Source organism: Tamandua tetradactyla, chromosome 2 (assembly GCF_023851605.1).
Source record: "Tamandua tetradactyla isolate mTamTet1 chromosome 2, mTamTet1.pri, whole genome shotgun sequence".
NCBI classification, from domain to species: Eukaryota; Metazoa; Chordata; class Mammalia; order Pilosa; family Myrmecophagidae; genus Tamandua; species Tamandua tetradactyla.
Window position 1 is genome coordinate 164070352 of NC_135328.1, and position 18522 is coordinate 164088873.

Genomic DNA, 18522 nt, shown 5'->3' on the forward strand with positions numbered 1-18522 from the left:
TGCTGACTTGCTTAAAATCACATGACTAGAAAGAAGCAAAACTGAATTCAAACCTAGGCCTGCCAGACTCCAAACCCTGTTTTCTGCTTAGCAATATAGCTCACATGTCTGCATGCTCAACATAGGACAGCTCTAAGCACATTACTTATATTAGCTTAATTAACTCTTACTATTCTGCAGCTGAGGAAACTGAGGCTCAGAGGTAAAGTGATTTTGCCCCAGGTCCCAAAGCTATAAAGTGACAGAGAAATGATATGAACCCAGGCAGTATGCATCCAGAGCCCATACCTATTACTGCCGCGCAGTCTTTTCTCTGGGCTGCTTTTCTCTGGGCTGATATAAACAAAAACCAAGTGGCTGCAGAGTTTTCCGTCATTCTCATTGGCTGCCAGAAACACAGGTGAATTTTCCATCTGTGCAAAGTCTAAGGAGCTTTCTGCCACTGGGCGCTTTCTGTTTACTTTACTGCACTGTTTGCTCTGAGGGGGCAGAAGCTGACCGTGGCATTCACTGAGCACGCCTTTCATGCATCTAGAACCCTCAGCTAGATCTCCAGTCACGGAGAGAAAATGATGCCATCTAGGACGCGGGCTTGGCGGTCACCAGCAGAGCTGTTTCTTCTCTCTGCTGCCCTGGGTTGTCTCAGTTTGCCTGGCTCCAGGTAAGTGATGGTTACGAATGATTCCCTGATCAGTAATATGACAAGGAATGTAATGCCACATAATGTTGGCTGTCTCTTTGTCACAAGCCTGTTGAATGAGGAACATCTCTCGAAACAATTTGCATGCATCTAATTAATAAAAATAATATCAACAACTGTCTTCGAAGTATTATGAAACCAAGCGGCTGACTTCAACAAAAGTTCTCATAAGAACTGACATATTTAAATGTATTTTGTCAGGCTGAGAAGAATAGGACATTTGTTTTATATTCTGAACAAAGCTTCAGTGTGATTCTTTATGCATAAGATGGTTTGTTATGTGTAGAGAATAAGAATCAATTCACATCGATGGTTTTAATATATGAGTGACACACTATACCTGCTCATCAACACCAATTATTTATAGATTCCCAGATTCTATCTCCCTGCCCCCATGCCAGATGTTCCCAGAAGTTAAATGTTAACTGATTTATTTAATCTTTTTTTTTCTGTTAATAGGGAGTAAAATAAGCTAAAGAAAATATCAGAGTAAAATCTCAAACTTGGGATCCTGTGAAAAGTGCACTAGTGACTTGATAATTTGGAGATGCTCCTGATGCATCTATCATGAGATGTTGAAGCCCTCAGTCTTCCTGGGTCTCCTGATGAGTGCCCCTATGAGAAAAGGAAGTGTTAGTGCCATTCTGTTTATTCAGCCCATAAGTGTTCTCTGAGCACAATCTTCTCACTTAGTGTGAGGAGCACCTAGGGCATCCCCTGTCATCTCATCTCACTCTCCATTGAGCACTACCTCTGGAACCAGGTCTATGAATATTTACTACTCATTGGAAACCAATAAATAATAACTATTATTATCAAGAATCCCAGTTTGGCCCTGAGAATAACTAAGTCTTCAAGACCTTCCTTGTATGTGTTATGGGTAAACAGAGAAGCATTCAGAAGCCAAAGAAATATTTGTGGAATGGAGAGCTTAAGGGAGCCATAGCAATCCTGTCTACAGCATTTTATTCCCATGCAAGGTCCCTTGTCAGGCTCTGAGGATACCGAGATAAATAAACCCCAAGAAGGTCATATTCTCATGGAGAAAGCCAATGTGTGAATGGTGCAGGAGCTGGGGAGATGCAATGGAGAGAGTGATCAGCATCTCTGGGGATGAGGTCTGGTAAAGGATTCTAGAAGTGATGGTCCTTGAGTTGAATCTTTACACATGAGTAGGTGTTTGCCAGATGGCTTCAGCAGTGTTTCCTTAGGAGGGGTGTAGGCAAAGGCATGAAAATGTGAAAGAGCCTGGCTTGTTCTTGAAGCTTCAAGTACACTTCAGCAGGCCTTAAGCACAGGCCAAGAGAAGAATGACGGGCTGGAGACAAAATAGAAGAAAGTCTGTTCGAAAGAGAGTGGGAAATGTGGACCCAGTGAAATATGTCCTAATGCTGGCAATAGCATTTCATGCACCCCAAGGAAAGGGGCATTCTTGGTAGCCCTTCAGTTGAAGCACATATTTGAAGGACTTACGGAGGGTGTTTATTGTAAGATTATTTGCAATCACAGATCACGGAGTTGGTGGGTGCTAGGTGCTAGTTAAGGAGCTTGCACTCATCCTGTAGGCAATAGGGAGCCAGTGAAGAGTTTTAAGCAAAGGAGCAACAAAATAATCAGACCTGTCTGTTAGGATAATGGCTAAATTGTCCTCAGATGGGGGTAGCTTATCTCTTAGGATGGGAGTGGAGGTGTGAGTGGATGAGTGGCCTGTTAGTTGGGAAACCTTGTTTAATGCTTACAGCAAGGCCATGGGGTGGGCAAGTAGAAGAGCAAACTGGTCTTCAGAGAGGAGAGGAGATTCACTCATGTTTACTAGGATCCGAGACTCAACCCTTACCTGAATCCAGATTTAGTGCCCTGGATATCCCCGGGGCTGTCCTGAATAGTGTGCTTTTTGAATTCCATTCGTGAAATGGAAGAGTAGTCTTCAGTTCTGGAAAATGCTGAGACATCCTTCATATTAGCTCAGAAAGATTTTAGTGTTCATTTGCTCTTATAATCAAGTCAGATGAAATAAAGCACATTGTCATAAAAGCGATCATTTATTGAGCAATCACTCTGTGCCAGGCACTTCGATACATTAACTCTAATCCTCACAGCTATTTGAGGTAAATACCATTATTTCTAGTTTTACAGAGAGGGGAAACTGAAGTTTAGACAGATAACGTAACTGTCATAGGGCTACTCAGTAATTGGCAGAATAAGGATTCAAATCCAGATTTTTTTTTTCTGGCCCCAGACCCTCTGTATTCTCCGTGCATCTCTCTGCCTCATATAAATGCATTACCCTTCTCCACCTGCAAAGTATGTCTGACTTGCTGGATTCTCATGCCATTTCTCTATTCTGGACCACGTATTTGTTGTCCCGAGATGTTGCTTTAAATTTCAAGTCTACAACAGCAAACGGTAGAAAGAAGAGAAATTGAAAACCTGTCACCCAGAAGCTGCCCTTTCTAGCAAAGAGGAAGGATGCTATTTGCAAAGGGGATGCAGCTGCCTAACAAATTGTATGTGACAAGAAAGTTGTTGTGTCAGGGCATTTCTACAGAAAGCCCAAATACATCGACACGCCCCATCTATATAAGCTGATGGCTCTCAATTTATTGCTGACCTAACCCTACTGCACTCAATGGATCCATCTTTATTTTGATCAAAGATGTCTGTTCGAAAGCGAGTGGGAAATGTGGACCCAGTGAAATATGTCCTAATGCTGGCAACAGCATTTCATGCACCCCAAGGAAAGGTGCATTCTTGGTAGCCCTTCAGCTGAAGCACATATTTGAAGGACTTATGGAGGGTGTTTATTGTAAGATTATTTGCAATTGCAAGACACTGAGAAAATATAAATGCCCTTCGAAGAGAAAAAGAATAAATTAAATGTAATGTATTTCCTGTGATAGAAGATTCAGGTAAAAGAAGTAAACTAGATCTCTTTATATATCAATATGCATAGGCTTTAGAAACAGTGCTGATTGACAAAAACAGATTGTAGAATAATTTGAACAGTGTGAATAAAGCACACACAAAGCAATACTATTTATCATGCATATAAAAATATATGTAAAACTATTTGAAGCAAGTATGACAAAATGTTAACAATTGCCAGTCTTCAGTTGTGAGTATGTGGGTGTTGACTATTTTCTTTGCTTCTTTAGGAATGTTTGATTTTTCAAAATTAAAAATATACAGAGGATTTTGAATGACAGAAGTCAAGTCAGTCAAAATGGCTGTCTGGTTTGCTTCTATAGAAATTCTTAGGAGTGAAAGGCATGTGTTAGAACTATTCATAGAGACCCTGATTTAACCTATATTTTATGTGGCATCATGCTGTACTGAGGAATTAAAGATGCGATCTCATGCTAGCCTTTCAGATTTGCATTTTGTAGTACTAATAAACCATGCGCATTTCATCAGTGTAATTTACAAACATACTATTTATTCAGCTGATTACTTCATTACATTGCTACCTCCGTAATGAAGATTGGGCACAAAAATGAGAGATCTGGTGGTTATAACTACTTCTTACCAAGTTCCTTCTAAAAGCGATCATTTGCCCATTAACTGGCTTTCAAATCTCAGAGAGGAAAATAATTGTGACTCTTAATAGCACATGTGCATTACTTGCCCACTCAGTCTCAACTGTGGCCCCTGAGTTGGACTGATGGTTGCTAAAAACCCAATGTAACTTTTGTCGTTGAAGTAGGAAGAGAGTATCCTGCAGGGCTGTCAAATACATACTTAGGAGAAGCCAAATCACAGACAATATTGTTTTGTCAAACCTGGGCAAATCAGTAGAGAGAGCACATTCTGAAGCCCCGCTGGCGTGCGGCCTCCTGCCTCAAGTAACCATTTCAAAGTATCCACCTGTGGTTTCCAGTAGAGTCTTTGACCTTTCGTTAAAGATCCAACTTTACTAGGCAATTGATTTTTGCTGGTCTCTAGGGCAGGCATGGAGATGGATTTCACTGTAGTTAGTATTATCTGCTTTTTAGGACTTTTGCCAAGTGAGAATGTATTGTTAATGACCTTGTCTGGAGTGACATACGGTGTATTGGAGATGGTGAAAACGATGTGCTGCCCTCCCTAATGACTCAATTTTGGATACAGGGATGAAGTACATCTTACACAGACTTAGGGAGGAATGGTAGCGTTGATGCTGGACCATTTCCCTTCCAGGCAACATGGGGTGATGGACACAGCACAGGCCCTGGAGTCAAACAGACTTCGGCTCAGATCCTATATACTGTGTACAAGCTGCATGACAGTGAAGAAGCCACTTGTCTCTCTTGATCAAGGTGATCCATAGCTGCCTACTAGCATTGTTCTGAGGATCAAATGAGATGGCATGTGTAAAATACCTAGTCCGGTGCTTGGCACAACATCAGTGCTCAGCAAATCCTAGCTGTCTTTGTCTTCTCTTCTTTCTTGGCCTAAAAAGGAACACCGATTACCTAGAATCTGGCAGAGTCATGTACTTTTTCGGATGGAAGATGAAATAAGATCACCGTACACCTATCATATTACAGGTGGGGACACTGGAAGCCTAGACAGATTAAATAACATGCTCATTTCATTCCCTGTTTTTTTTTTTTTTACCAAATGTCTGACTGTGTGCTAGGAACTCAGCCAGAAGCATTGCCTTATCTTATTTATGGGTTCCTGAACATGCAGGAGCGTGACTGCTGTGCAGAGGTGATACTGTCTGCCCATCCCTCGTGCCCACTCACCCCTAAGGCCCCTTCTGGCCTGCTGGGGGAGCAGATGTACCCCAAGGGCTTATTCTCAGCCTGATTCTGTTCTCAAGAACAGTCTTAGCCTCACCCATAACTTCTCATGTATCTCTTGCTTGAATCTCTCTCCTGACTTCTGAACCCATACATGCAGCTATTTACTGAATGACTCTACACGGGTGTTCCCTGGGCACCTGGAACTTAACATACCACAACTGGAATTTACAGCTTCCCCAATGAACCTGCCCCTTTCCTCCTTGTCCTGCACCCACTCATGTACTCAAATTGGTAACCCGCATAACCCAAACTCCTTCCTCTCCTCTCACTGATCCCCCTCCAATTACACATCCCTCTCTATCAGTTCCACCTGAAAAATGTCTCCTGAGTCTGGTCCTCTCACCGCTTAGTTCAGGTTCATATGACGGGATGGTACTATTATGCGAGCTTTCGCTGCCTGCAAGCTCTCCCTACTCCCACCAGCCTCCAAGGCTATGGCCAAAAAGGCCTAAATCACAAATCTGGCCATGGAGCCCACAAGCTTAAAAACCCTGCTAATTGGATAAAGTCCTACAGAGCTAAAACTCGAGACATATTTCTCTTTTCTGCTGTAAGACAAACTGTGAGTTCCAGAAGGCAGAACCTGCGTCTCCTGTTTCCCTGTAGTACTGTGCCCTGAATACAATTTGTTTCAGGAAATGTTTCGTGGACTCTTAATATGAGAACAACCCTTAAAGATCATCTAGTTCAAACCTTTCATTTTCCTTAGGATAAAACAATGTACCAGAGATGGGGAATGAATTGCCTAAGCTCATACAACTAGCTGTGGTTATATTTCCTACATATATTTAGCACTTTAGAGTTTATGAAGTGCTTTCACTTATGCTTTTTTATTTAATCCTAGAAAGAACCTTATGAAGATAGTACGTGTATTCCTATTATATAGGTGAGAAAATTGAAGTTCTTAGAGGTTGAAAGACCATAACAAGATTACTACCTGCTAATGGATTGTCTTCTCTTTTTTAAAAAAATATTTTTATTGAAATATCTTCATGCACCATACAGTCCATCCAAAGTATATAATCAATGGCTCACAATATCATCACAGAGTTGTGTATTTGTCATCATAATCATTTTTAAAATGTTTGTATCATTCCAGAAAAAAAAAAAGAAAAAACCCAAGCATCCCATATCCCTTACCCCTCCCTCTCATTAACCATTAGTGTTGCAATCTACCCAATTTTTACCCCTTGTCCCTCCATATTAGTGATTTATTTTTTTTTACTCATCTATCCATGCCCTGGACAAAGGGAATGTAAGCCACAAGCTTTTCACAATCATGCAGTAATACTGCAAAAGTTATATAGTTATACAATCATCTTCAAGATCAAGGCTACTGGAATACAGTTCAACAGTTTGAGGTATTTTCTCCTAGCTATTGTAATACTAAATATAATACTAAATACTAAAAACTAGGATGGAATATTTATATAATGCACAAGAATAACTTTCAAAAAAAAAAAAAAAAGAATAGCTTCCAGAATAACCTCTCAACTCCATTTGAAATCTTTCAACCACTGAAACTTTATTTTGTCTCATTTCTCTCTTCCCCCTTTTAGTTAAGAAAACTCTCTTAATCATATGATGCCAGGTCCCAGCTCGTCCCAGGAGGCATGTCCCACATTGCCAGGACTTCCTTGGGAATCACATCCCACGTAAGGGGGAGGGCAGTGCATTCACCTGCCAAGTTGGCTTAGAGAGAGAGGCCACATCTGAGCAACAGAAGAGGTTCTCTTGGGGTTACTCTCAGGCATAGTCATAAATAGACTTAGCTTCTCCTTTGCAGGAATAAGTTACATCGGGGTGAGCCCTAAGATCGAAAGCTCAGCCTATTAAATTTGTTGTCCCCTAAGCTCATGAGAATATCTGGAATTCCCCAGATCGGGAAGTTTAATATTTCCTCCTTTCTCTCCACTCCCTCAAGGGGACTTTGTAAACACTTTTTTATTCTCTGTCCATATTATTCTGGAATGTATCAGGGCATCACACTGATCTGTACAAACTAACAAGATCTCCCTCCCTATTCAAGATTCCATGGTGTTCAAATAAACTGACAATACAAGTTAGATTAGAAAATGTGCTACCAAAAATATAAATTTTGCACCATATAAACATCTCTTCTTTTGGTCTCACACAGAAATTGAAATTTTAAAATATAGACCATATCCTTCTTTACCTTGTATTCGGATTTACTTTAGTCCTATCAAGATCAGCTTCTTCATATCTCTAGTTGAAGTCTGATCACTTTTTCAACTTTTTAATAGTTGCTGGATGGGGTAATGCTGACTTTCACAGCTTCAGAGCTCTAACTCTGAGTCTCAGGTGTCACAGAAACACCCAGAGTTCCAGGAAACAACCAGGTGGGTTATACACAAAGAGCTCAGCATTTCAGAATTTAGAAATAACAGTTATAATGGACTCTCTTCTGATCCGTGTTCAATACTCTTACCACCACAGCTAACAATAGTGTTAGGTACTTACTGGATGTTCAATAAATATTTGTTGGACAAATTAACCTACACTTGAGTGAGAAGCTAATAGACTTGCCTGAGTGAGAAAATATGTATTTATTGAATGCACAAGTTGGTTATTGTATACTTACTTACCTTCTGGCCCTTGATTTTTTTCTCTCATCTTGCCTCTTCAGTGGTGAAAGGCCACACTCCCTTGAGTCAAATGCAGTCAACACGAGCCTTGCCAAGAGCAGACAGACGCGGAATGCAGATGTGTTCACAATGCCTATTGATTGTGAGCTGTCCAGCTGGTCCTCCTGGACTACATGTGATCCCTGCCAGAAGAAAAGGGTAAGTGCCCAGGACTTGTAGTAGATTGTTTCCTGGAGCCCTGATCCTCACCAAGACTGACTGAGGCAACACTGACAATAACTGCTAGTATTGCATAGCATGGCAGGCCCTCAGTACATGTTGGGTGATTTAATTAATGAATCCTTTACCCCTGGGTTTCCAAGTAGGAATCAGATCCTTTTTCCTTGGTTCTTCATGGTTTTTTTTTCCCAAAGCACTTCTGTCCTTGCTCATTCTAGCAGCTTCCTCATTAGACTGACTCTTCAACCCACCCTTCATGCTGCAACCAGGGTGGTGAGCTATCACAACTGCAAATCTGAACTATTCTTCCCCAACTTGAAACCATTCAGAGTCCACCCAGGGCCTTTAGGATCAAGTCCAGCCTCAAGGTATTCCAGGAGCCCCATGACCTAGACCTGTCGTTCATAACAAGCATTTGCATTTCTCTGAAAAGTTCACTCCTTCTGTCATTGTAGTGTCTTTATACCTGCTGCTTTCTTGGGCAGGAATGACCTCTCTTATTTCTGTCATTGGCTAACTCCTATTCATTTTTTGGAACTTTACTCTCCTGCATCCCAGGATCTATCACGCTCCACTGATGTCTTTTTACCTTTCCACTAAATGGTTAACTCTGGGAGGATTGTTCCATTCTGTATCCTCAGGGTATAGGCCAATTTCTGACACATAGTAAGTGCTCCCTAAATATGTATTTTTTGGTCTCATCATATTTTCATGACATAGCTCTAAGGAAGGAGGATAGGTGTTACCTTTTCAGTTAGGCAGGTGGGTAAAGCGAGACACAGAGTGGATAAGTGATTTCTCAGGTTTACATGGTAACAAATACAGGCCTTGAACTCAGGCCAGTGGCTTCTTGTCCAGTGTTCCACTAATAAAAACATGCAGTATCTGCAGCATTTGTCCTTCAGTTTCCCTTGTCCTATGACGGTGGACCCAAGATCCCAGTTCTGCGCACAGCAGATGTGTCAGATAAAAAAGAATGGCTGCCATTTCCCCAGCTCCTTGGAAAACCAAATCAGCCATGGGCAAGGCCTCTAAAGAGGTGGTAGAAGTAGGCCCAGGACAATTACACAATTAATTGGATCAATGTGGAGAGCCAGGGAGGATCATTCAGTTCCCAAAGTAGGCCTTATTGCTGAAGTAATCAACATTGATCCAATTATCTGGATAATTGCTTCATCTGCACCATAAACCAGGAACACTCAGCATGAGTCAGCCAGCCAGTCAGCCAGCTAGCCATGGCTCCTCAGAATTTACTACACACTTTCCTTGAGCTGGACATTATTGCTATCTGTAGGGGCTGTGGCTGGGGACTTAACAAAACCTTTCAGGCTGGGTTGTGAGATGTATTTCCTCCATCATTTCATACTCCTCAAATGCATTTTATCCTTGGATTTGTCTTCTCACAGTTTTCTTTGCAGACTTTACCCCTATCCTGCTAGTCTCTGTTCTCTAGGATGACCTTCTTGAATTGCAAAGGAGCATGGGCGAATGGTTATTTTTGTTTCTGCTTTTGGATTTCCAAAGCCACAAGTTCAGATGCCATACAAGTAATAACTGTGCCTTGTAAATGTGTCATTCTACAAAAGGGGATGTTTTCCTGATTTGCCACTTTTGTGTACCAAAATCGTGACTATGAAAAAAATCTTAAAACCATCCAAATCTGATCACTTCCTTCTGTTGCTTAGAATCCTTTGGATTCTCATTGCTCCAGAACAAAATTCCAAATCTGACCTTAGGAAGTCCTGGACGTACCTGCATTACCTGTCCCCTGACTATGCCCCATCCAGCTCTTGCCAACCTCCCTCTTGCACGCTTCTCTCTGCCATGATAAATCTCTTTCTGTTTGCTTGAACAAAAGACATTCTCTGTGGTCTCTTAGCTTTGGCACAGCAATTTTCTCCACCTGAATTACTCTTCCATTTTGCCTAGCCTTTCTAGCTGTCCTTCAGAACTCAGCTTAGATGTCACTTCCTCCTGAAGTCAGCCACCATTTCCTAGGTTTGCAATGGGGATTCCTCTGTGAGCTTACAAAATGCTCTGCTCATCCCCTATCATGGTACTTTCTGTTTTTGTTTGTGTTTTTAATATCTAAACAATAATACTTTGCTGATAAAATCCATTTTGCTTTAATGCATGCAAAAGTGCTGAATAAAATAATTGTTTTCAAAATACATTTCTATTGGCTGATATTATCTCTTAGTAAAAAAGCAATAATCTATTAGCAAAATTATACGTTAAGATTTAGGCTGTAAAATAGAAAGGGATTTACAAGTGTAACAGTGTCCCCATTCCTGGCACACACACCTACCATCAGGGGGAAGCTTCCCCTAAGTAGGACTTTATGCACAGCCAGGAATTAAAGTGATCACTTGAAAATGCTTTTATTTTTTCTTTTCATTTCTTTTTGAATTCTCTCTAGCATAGTTAATAAATGCCAAAATAATCCAACTAATTGGCTTTGCATGGAGGTATTCTTCAGGCATGGAACACTTTTTCTTGGTAAGAACTTTGCACAATACTCCTAACATAGAGCTTTCAACCATTCAGGATTCAGCACTAGGGCAGAGTTTGTGAGAGCACCAGGTTAATTTGTGCTGTGACTGCCTAGTGCGCCTCACTGTCACCATCACCATCACCCTCTGTGACTTCTTCAGGGCAGCCTAGAGGACCTGGTTATGATAAGCAAATGAGATTAACACCTACCTTTTTCAACATTGGGCAGCAGTGCCCAGCATGCACAATCAATATTTTTAATATAAATGAACAAGAAGGTAGGGATATAGCAATATTGACTACTAGAAAATCCTTGTGAATAAAAAAGAAAATGAAATATAAGAAATTTAGTGCCTACTATGTACCAAACAGTACGCTGAGTCCTCTCTATATGTCTATATCTCATTTAATCTTCATAACTATACATGCAAGTTATTCATTTTCCCCACTGTACAGATGAATAAATTGAGATTCACAAAGGTTAAGTAAATTGCCCAACAACACCTAAGGAGGAAGTGACAGAGTCAGCCGTGCCCCCAAAGCACCTTCTTTTTCATTTGCAATATACTAACTGCCTCAAGGAGCAATTGAAATATTTGATTCAATCCATGGGAGTAATCAAGGTGAGAGATTGCTTTATTATTGAACTGACTACATGAATCTACCTACTAGCTTTTGACTCCAAAGCCCAACAAATCTTTCCTGATCACTGCAGATACAGAAATCAAAGGCAAAGTCCTTACTCTCAGAAAGGTCTCAGTCTAGTTGGAGAAATCATCTGGTATACAGCCAATCACAACATAGATCTTTAACTATATATAATGAGGGAAGCAGGAGGAGCTGGGAGAGCAGAAATCAGGCAATTGGATGCTCTGCCTGGGGCCCAAGTCCTGGCCAGAGGACCTTTTGTATATTGAATCCCATTTGTATAATGGTCCCACAGTTGACTCAGCCCTTGGTTTACCCTGCTTCTCTCTGCTACAGTACAGATATGCCTACTTGCTCCGGCCCTCTCAGTTCTATGGGGAACCATGCAACTTCTCTGACAAGGAAGTAGAAGACTGTGTTACCAACACACCGTGCCGAAGTCAAGTGCGATGTGAAGGCTTCGTGTGTGCACAGACAGGTATAAATGGATGTAGGGGTGGGAGGGGACAGCTTTTAAATGAGACAATAATGGCACATGTTGATGAAAGGACTGGTCATTGACTAGTTCACAAAGTCAAGATCATGGGATAGGCCAGGAAGCTTCCTCAACCCTCTGACCTCCTTTTGTGTGTGCTATTTCATAAAAACAATCCTATGAAGTAGATGTTATTTTTAGTCCCCTTTTGTGAATTAAGAAAATGAGACTTGGGGAGGTACTTTCCCAAAATCAATGAGCAGGTAAGTGGAGAAGCTGGAATTAAGAATTTGGGGATTATTTTGAATTCACTGACATAAAGGAAATTAAAATTATGTATGCTAGAATCAAAACCCAAAAATCCTAGGTCAGATCTCAATTTGACTTTGTGATCTAGGGGAGGGCCTCTGTCTTTTGCATTTCTGCCTCAAGAAGTCAAGTGGCCTCTGGCACATGATAGTAAAGATTTTCATTAACGGGAGGAAGGAAGGAGGGAGAGAAGGAATGAAGCAGAAAGGAAGGAAAGGAAGGGCACAAATGAATAATCATCAGCTATGGATTAAGTGAACACTTGTCTTTTCAATTCATTCATCTACCAAATTCAAGCAAACATGTGCCTTTCTATTTCTCCAAGTCTAGCACAAAAATAAGGGTATTTTAACCCAAATTATCTATATGGCAGTTGCAACTCTCTAGATTCACTGTACCCATGTGGAATGAGCTTAAGGATCTTTCAAGAAAGAATTAAGAATCCTTAGAGCAATTTCTAGGGTTTATTGCAAAGGCAAAATTCAATCTAATAAATTTGAAAGACTTTTTTACAGTGCATCTATGGACTCATTATGGCCAGTGTTCCATGATTCTGACCAAAACTGTAACGGTTACTTGGGCAGGCTTTAGTTTAAATGCCTGGTAAGAAACATTTGAAGACCAAATTGTTCTTCTTCTGCCTTTAACATCCCAAGAGCATTGGTTAAAAGTGACCAGGCATATCTAAGGAAATAGGGTGACCTGTCTTTATCTCCCAAGAAAATATAAATAAGAAAGAAAATCAAATCACTAGGGGGAAAAATTTTAAGAAAGTGAAATAAATGCAAAAAATTGCTCACAATCCAAATGGTTATGATGTTGAAGCTAGCTAGAAAGAATTTTTATTAGACAGTTATAAATTCCAATGCGGCTGCAAATATTTGCCAGCACTATGAACTTGGCCCACAAAAATACTAAAGAGTAGTGATGATAACATGTACACAATACTGTTCTATTTACTCATTTACATTCCCAACAACCCTATGGGGTAGAGATGATGATTTCCTATTTTGCAGATGAGTAAGTTTAGGCAGGGGGTTTGTGAAAGGTCACACAGCTGATCACTACTTGCAGGACCCACCAAACTCACCTCCTCTCTCCTGCCTTATGGAGAAACGTTCAGACTTCCCTCCTCTCTGGCCACTTCTCTCCCCTCCCCTCCCCTTTCCAGAATAATTTCAAATAGTCTCCCTACCAGGTGTTTTCAGAAATACCATGGTGGCCTCGTTTTGGGGAAAATTGAGACAGAGGACTAAGCTGTTGATGCCATTAGCAACCCACCCCAGTACATGAGTACCAATCAAGACAAAGCATCAAAGGCCCAGCAGAGTGCCTGGTACATAGTAGGTGCTCAGGCCGGGTGGGCGCCCCTCCCTGTCAGCCACGTGACTGTGGGTAATGTCCTTTCTCCATCCCAGGGAGGTGCATTAACCGCAGGCTTCTTTGCAATGGGGACAATGACTGTGGGGACCACTCGGATGAGGCAAACTGCAGAAGAATATATGCAAAATGTCAGCGTGAGATGGAACAATACTGGGCCATTGATACTCTGGCCAGTGGGTAAGTTACTGTCCTTCTACCATGTGGGTGAGAAGGCACAATGTTAAACACAATTCCGGAGAACACAGAGGGAAGAAGCTGATAAAAACAAAGTTCCTCTCTTTCCTTACTGTAAAGAATGAATGTAAGCATCCCAGTGGGTGCACAGGTGGGTTCAGCGGTAAAATGTTCGCCTTCCATGCAGGAGACCCAGGTTCAAGTCCCAGACCGTGCACCAAAAATAAATAAACAAACAAACATATATATGAATGTAGTAACTATGAACTACAATTAATAGTAATATCTTAATAGTCTCTCATCAACAGTAACAAATGTACATTGATACTAGGGGTCAAGAATAGGGGGCATAAGGAGTATGGGATACTTGGGGTTTGAGTATATATTTTTATTTTATCTTATTATTATTATGATTGGAGTAATAGAGATTCCAAAATTTATTTGGTGATGATTGCACAACTGTGTGATGATACTGGGAGCCACTGATGGTGCACTTTGGATGGATTTATGGTATATGAATGTATCTCAATAAAATTACATTTTTAAAAACCCTAAAAATAGCATGGTAGCAAATAAACATATTACTCTCAAAAAAAAAAAAAGTAGTGTGAGCAGATGCTTCTGGCTGCTCTCTCAGAATAGTTCCAGTGAACTCCAGGAGCTTGTCCGGTGGCCAGACACAGATCACAAAGGAGGGCTGGTGCAGGGATAGGGGCAGAGGGGGTAGAGCAGTTGTGCTGCTGCAGGAGGGTTGGAGGTGAACATTTATTTTAATGTCTGGCATGTGACCCTGTTAAGTGCTTTCTAAGTATTAGCTTTTGAATCCTATTAACAACTTGTGAGGCAGGTTTTATCTGTTTCTGTATCCTTAGGCCTCATTATAAGGCCTGGTCCCAAAGAGAGGCTCATAAATGGTTAGTAAAGAAATGGATTTCCAAGACAGGTCTGGAATCAATTTGTGTTTAAAATTTCTGGGTATCTTTGAGTTGGTCTAAACCTCCAGCAAAGTCAGAGAGGCGAGGTGCCTCTTCCGAGTTCCTCTGACTTTGACCCTACCCCTCCACTCTACTTTCTTGTCAAATTCTGCAGCATCAAAGCCTGCAGGTGAAAGAGTGAGACCCTTCCTTAGTAAGCATGAGGAATCCATAGTAGGTGATGCAGTGTGGGGAGGGGAGCAATGGCCTTGAATGGAACTCAACTCCCTAAATGAAAATCAAACCTTAACTCTTAAAGGTTGTTATTAACAAGAGGATCTTCCCATGGGAGCCTCCTCTCAGGCCCACCTTATAAGCTAGTTATTGAAACCCAACCTTCCAGAGTGGGCGACTAAGGCACAGAAAAGTTAAGTGGGCTTGCAGGGGTCACACAGCTTGAGGGTGGCAGAGCCCACATTCAAAGCCGGGTAGTACAGTCCTACTCACCCTTGTGTGAGGGCCACTGGCCAGGAGACCTTGACCTTAAATGAGGCACTTATCTATGTGAAGTTCTACTATTGTCACGTGTAGAAGAAAATCACGAATATCCTTCTTTCAAAGTTCTGTGAGGATTGAATACGTGAGAGGCAGCTTGTGTGGTGGGAAGAACATAAACTCTGGAACCAGTCCATTGGACTTCAAATGCTGGCCTCACCAATTACTGCTAGGAGTGAGGAAGTGGATCAGTTTCCCTCCCCATACCTCAGTTTCCTCATCTATAAAATGGGGATAATAATAATATCTACCCTTGAAGGTTGCTAAGAGGAGTAAACAAGTAATATGTATAAGTTGATTAGGATGGTGTCACCACATGGTAAGCGCCATGTTATATTTGTGAAATAAAATGAACAAATATGCATTAATGTGATTTTTGTGGATCTGTCATAAGAAAGAGAGTCTAGGACAATTCTGGTTAGGAACAAAACCAAGGTTAAAAGAAGCTAAAGGAGACACAGCTGCAACCAACATACAAAGGACTTTCAGTCATGAGAGTCCATCAAGAATGGAGGGCTGCTGTAGGAAACAGTGGGAAATATTTAAGTTATTATCATGATTTTATATTTTATATAATAATCATACATATTATCATTATATATTATTATTATGTTATTAAGTAGAGGCTGGATTTCCCTCCTCTCTAAAGTGGAAAATAATACCTACTGCTTAGGGCCATGGGGCATTGCATGAGACAATGCATGGAGACCACCCCCTTCACACACACACGCACACACACACACGCACAGACACCCACACACAGGCTCAGTGTCTGTCACCAGTTAGACCCTTGAGCAGCAGTAATTATTTTAAATGTGTTCTGAGATGGAGGCCGAACAGAAATGAAGGAGAAAATCACCCTCAGTAAGCGCACCCAGTGAGGGCAAGACACACATGGGTAAACATTGATCACATGCCATGCAGTGCTTTATGTGCCGAGGTACTGGCAGGTGTGATCTTCACCACAGTGCCACGAGGTAGATATTTTTGTAGTCCCAATTTTGCAGATGAGGAGACTGAAATCTCAAAAGGAAACTGTAACGGTGCAGAATGATACATGCATGGTGGGGCAAGCAGGACGTGTTGTAAGGGCCCCTAACCCAGTTTGGGTGGAGGTTTCAGGTGGGAGTGGTATCAGCAACAACTTCCCACAACTTCTCACAACAACAAAGGCCCCATCTTGAAAGACCAATAGGAGATAAAACGGTGAATGGTTGGAAGGGCATTCTGGATACAAGAAACAGCACTTGTACTTAGGAGGAGTCAAGCAGATTTGAGGAGGAGTAAGCATCACCAACTGACTGGCAACCAAGGTATGTGGTTATGGTTAGGTGTGGCCAGCGAGGAAGCTGGAAAGTTGGTTTGGGAGCAGATATAAGGACTTTGAAAGCCGTACCTAGGAGTTTGGCTTTCATTTAGTAGGGTCTGCCAATTCAATTAATGCAACCTTAGACCCTAACCCCTTCATCCTCTCTGTGCTTTACTTACAGGTTAAATCTGTTTACAAACCGTTTGGAGGGCCCAGTTCTAGATCATAGGTATTATGGTGGTGGATGCTCCCCCCATTACATCCAGAACACGAGGTTTAGGAAGCCATACAATGTGGAAAGCTACACCACACAGGTAATCCACGGCAAGAAAACAACTGCAGGGCAATGAAGTGAGTATGGGACATGGGGTCAGATAATAGGGATTCCAGACCAGACCTGCTGGGTCTGTGAGCTCACCTGCATCACTTCTTCTCTCTGAGTTTCAATGTCCTCAAGACATTGTGCTGAGGATGAAGTGCTGAAGTGTTGCATGTAGGACCAGTAGTAGAATTTGTAGCAGTAATAATAGTAACAATAGTGATAATAATGTTAGCTACTATGAGGATAGAAGAGCAGTTTAGGATTAGGAGTCATGCAGATTCTGTGTGGTCATAAACACACTGAGCTTCTATTTCCTCATTATTATTTGGGAGTGATGAAGGTTCTACTCTGCAGGTTGAGGATTAGTGAGATAACTACAGTTAGATGACTGTAAAGTGCTTAGCAAAGTATCTGGTTTAGTGATACGTCCTCAGGAACCATTAACTCTTGTTATTATTATTATTGTTGTTGTTTTAATTACCAAGTCCTTGGCCTTTAGAACCAGGCATTGTTCTAAGCATTCTAAAGTATAAAACCAACATAGAGATTAATAGTAGGAGTACTTTTGGTGAAGATGGCAGGGTAGAGTGTTCCAGGATGCATCCTTCCACCAACATGGCGTGAAATAGGCGGGAACTGTCTGAGACAACTGTTCTGGGTTCCAGGGACCAGCAGAACATTGTACAGCATCCGGGAGCATGTGGGAGGAAGAGGCTGGTAAACTATAGGCTAGAAAAGTGAGCTGCTCTCTCCATGCAGCTGTTTGAGTGCCCATCCCCCACTCTCATGGACCATCTTGGGGTCCAGACCCTGACTAGCTCACTGCAGACAGAAAGAGATAGAAAAATCCTCTTCCCCAAGAACAGAGGTGGACACAGCTGATCACAGATCATGACTTTTAACTTGTGAAGACAGATTGCTGGATCCAGATCTGAGCTGCTGTTTCAACCTGCAGCTGACAAAGGTCCTCGTTTGAATCCCACCTCAACAAGGGTGGAGGTGGTGGAGATTTAAAGACACAGTGCTTCCCTCAGGGCTGCAGGAAACAGCTGGAGGACTGCATTTGCTGGGCAGGCTAGGAAAGCACAGCTTTGCGAAGCTGTCAAAGAGGCTTTTGGTGTTGGTTCTAATCCCCTCCCCAGGGCACTTTGGAGCCAGTGTACACCCCCTTTGTGGTCTCTGGCTCTGCTTTGTCTGGGAAATACTGACTGGAACAGTCCTCTCCAGGGTGACCCTTCTCCCAGAATTTGCCATCCAGGCAAAAGCAGCCAAAACAGTGTAAAAAACAATAGTAGCCAAACAAAACCAAACAGAATAGATCAAAATTCCCAGAGAAGGAACAGAAGAAATGAAGCTTTCTCCTGGAGGTAAAATAATTCATGGAAAGTGCAATCTTTAAAGTTGTTATATAAATCGAGGTAGGGGTGGGGTATGAGGGTAGTTCAGTGGTCAATTCTGCCTGCCATGCGGGAGACCCAGATTCAATTTCTGGCCCATGCACATTCCAAAAAACCAACAAAGAAATCAACAAAAATGAACAAACAAACAAATTCAACAAATGTATTGCAATAGCAGGATACTCACACAGAAAAAACCTGAAGTGTGACCCTGCCACACAGCAAAGAAAA

General features: G+C 41.7%; 1 protein-coding gene and 1 long non-coding RNA gene across 3 annotated transcripts in view; one reads left to right on the forward strand and one right to left on the reverse strand.

The window, feature by feature from the left end:
* The first annotated feature begins 462 nt into the window (after positions 1 to 462).
* The window catches only part of C8B (complement C8 beta chain), a 46054-nt gene continuing 27994 nt past the window's right edge, over positions 463 to 18522 (forward strand). The window contains exons 1-5 of the mRNA XM_077149517.1: positions 463 to 661; positions 8135 to 8291; positions 11790 to 11931; positions 13656 to 13797; positions 16754 to 16886. Coding sequence (XP_077005632.1) covers positions 570 to 661; positions 8135 to 8291; positions 11790 to 11931; positions 13656 to 13797; positions 16754 to 16886 — 666 coding nt within the window. The 5' untranslated portion in view covers positions 463 to 569. The remainder of the gene's footprint in view (positions 662 to 8134; positions 8292 to 11789; positions 11932 to 13655; positions 13798 to 16753; positions 16887 to 18522) is intronic.
* LOC143674169 (uncharacterized) lies at positions 901 to 17151 on the reverse strand. Of its 2 annotated transcripts, none has more exons than XR_013170942.1 (5): positions 16991 to 17151; positions 8094 to 8275; positions 5059 to 5130; positions 2538 to 2643; positions 901 to 1315 (listed from the first exon to the last, which is right to left on the reverse strand). It is a non-coding gene; the product is annotated as an uncharacterized LOC143674169 (long non-coding RNA). The 2 variants fall into 2 exon arrangements; XR_013170941.1 differs by lacking the exon at positions 16991 to 17151 and adding an exon at positions 11884 to 11955 and having other exon boundaries at positions 902 to 1315.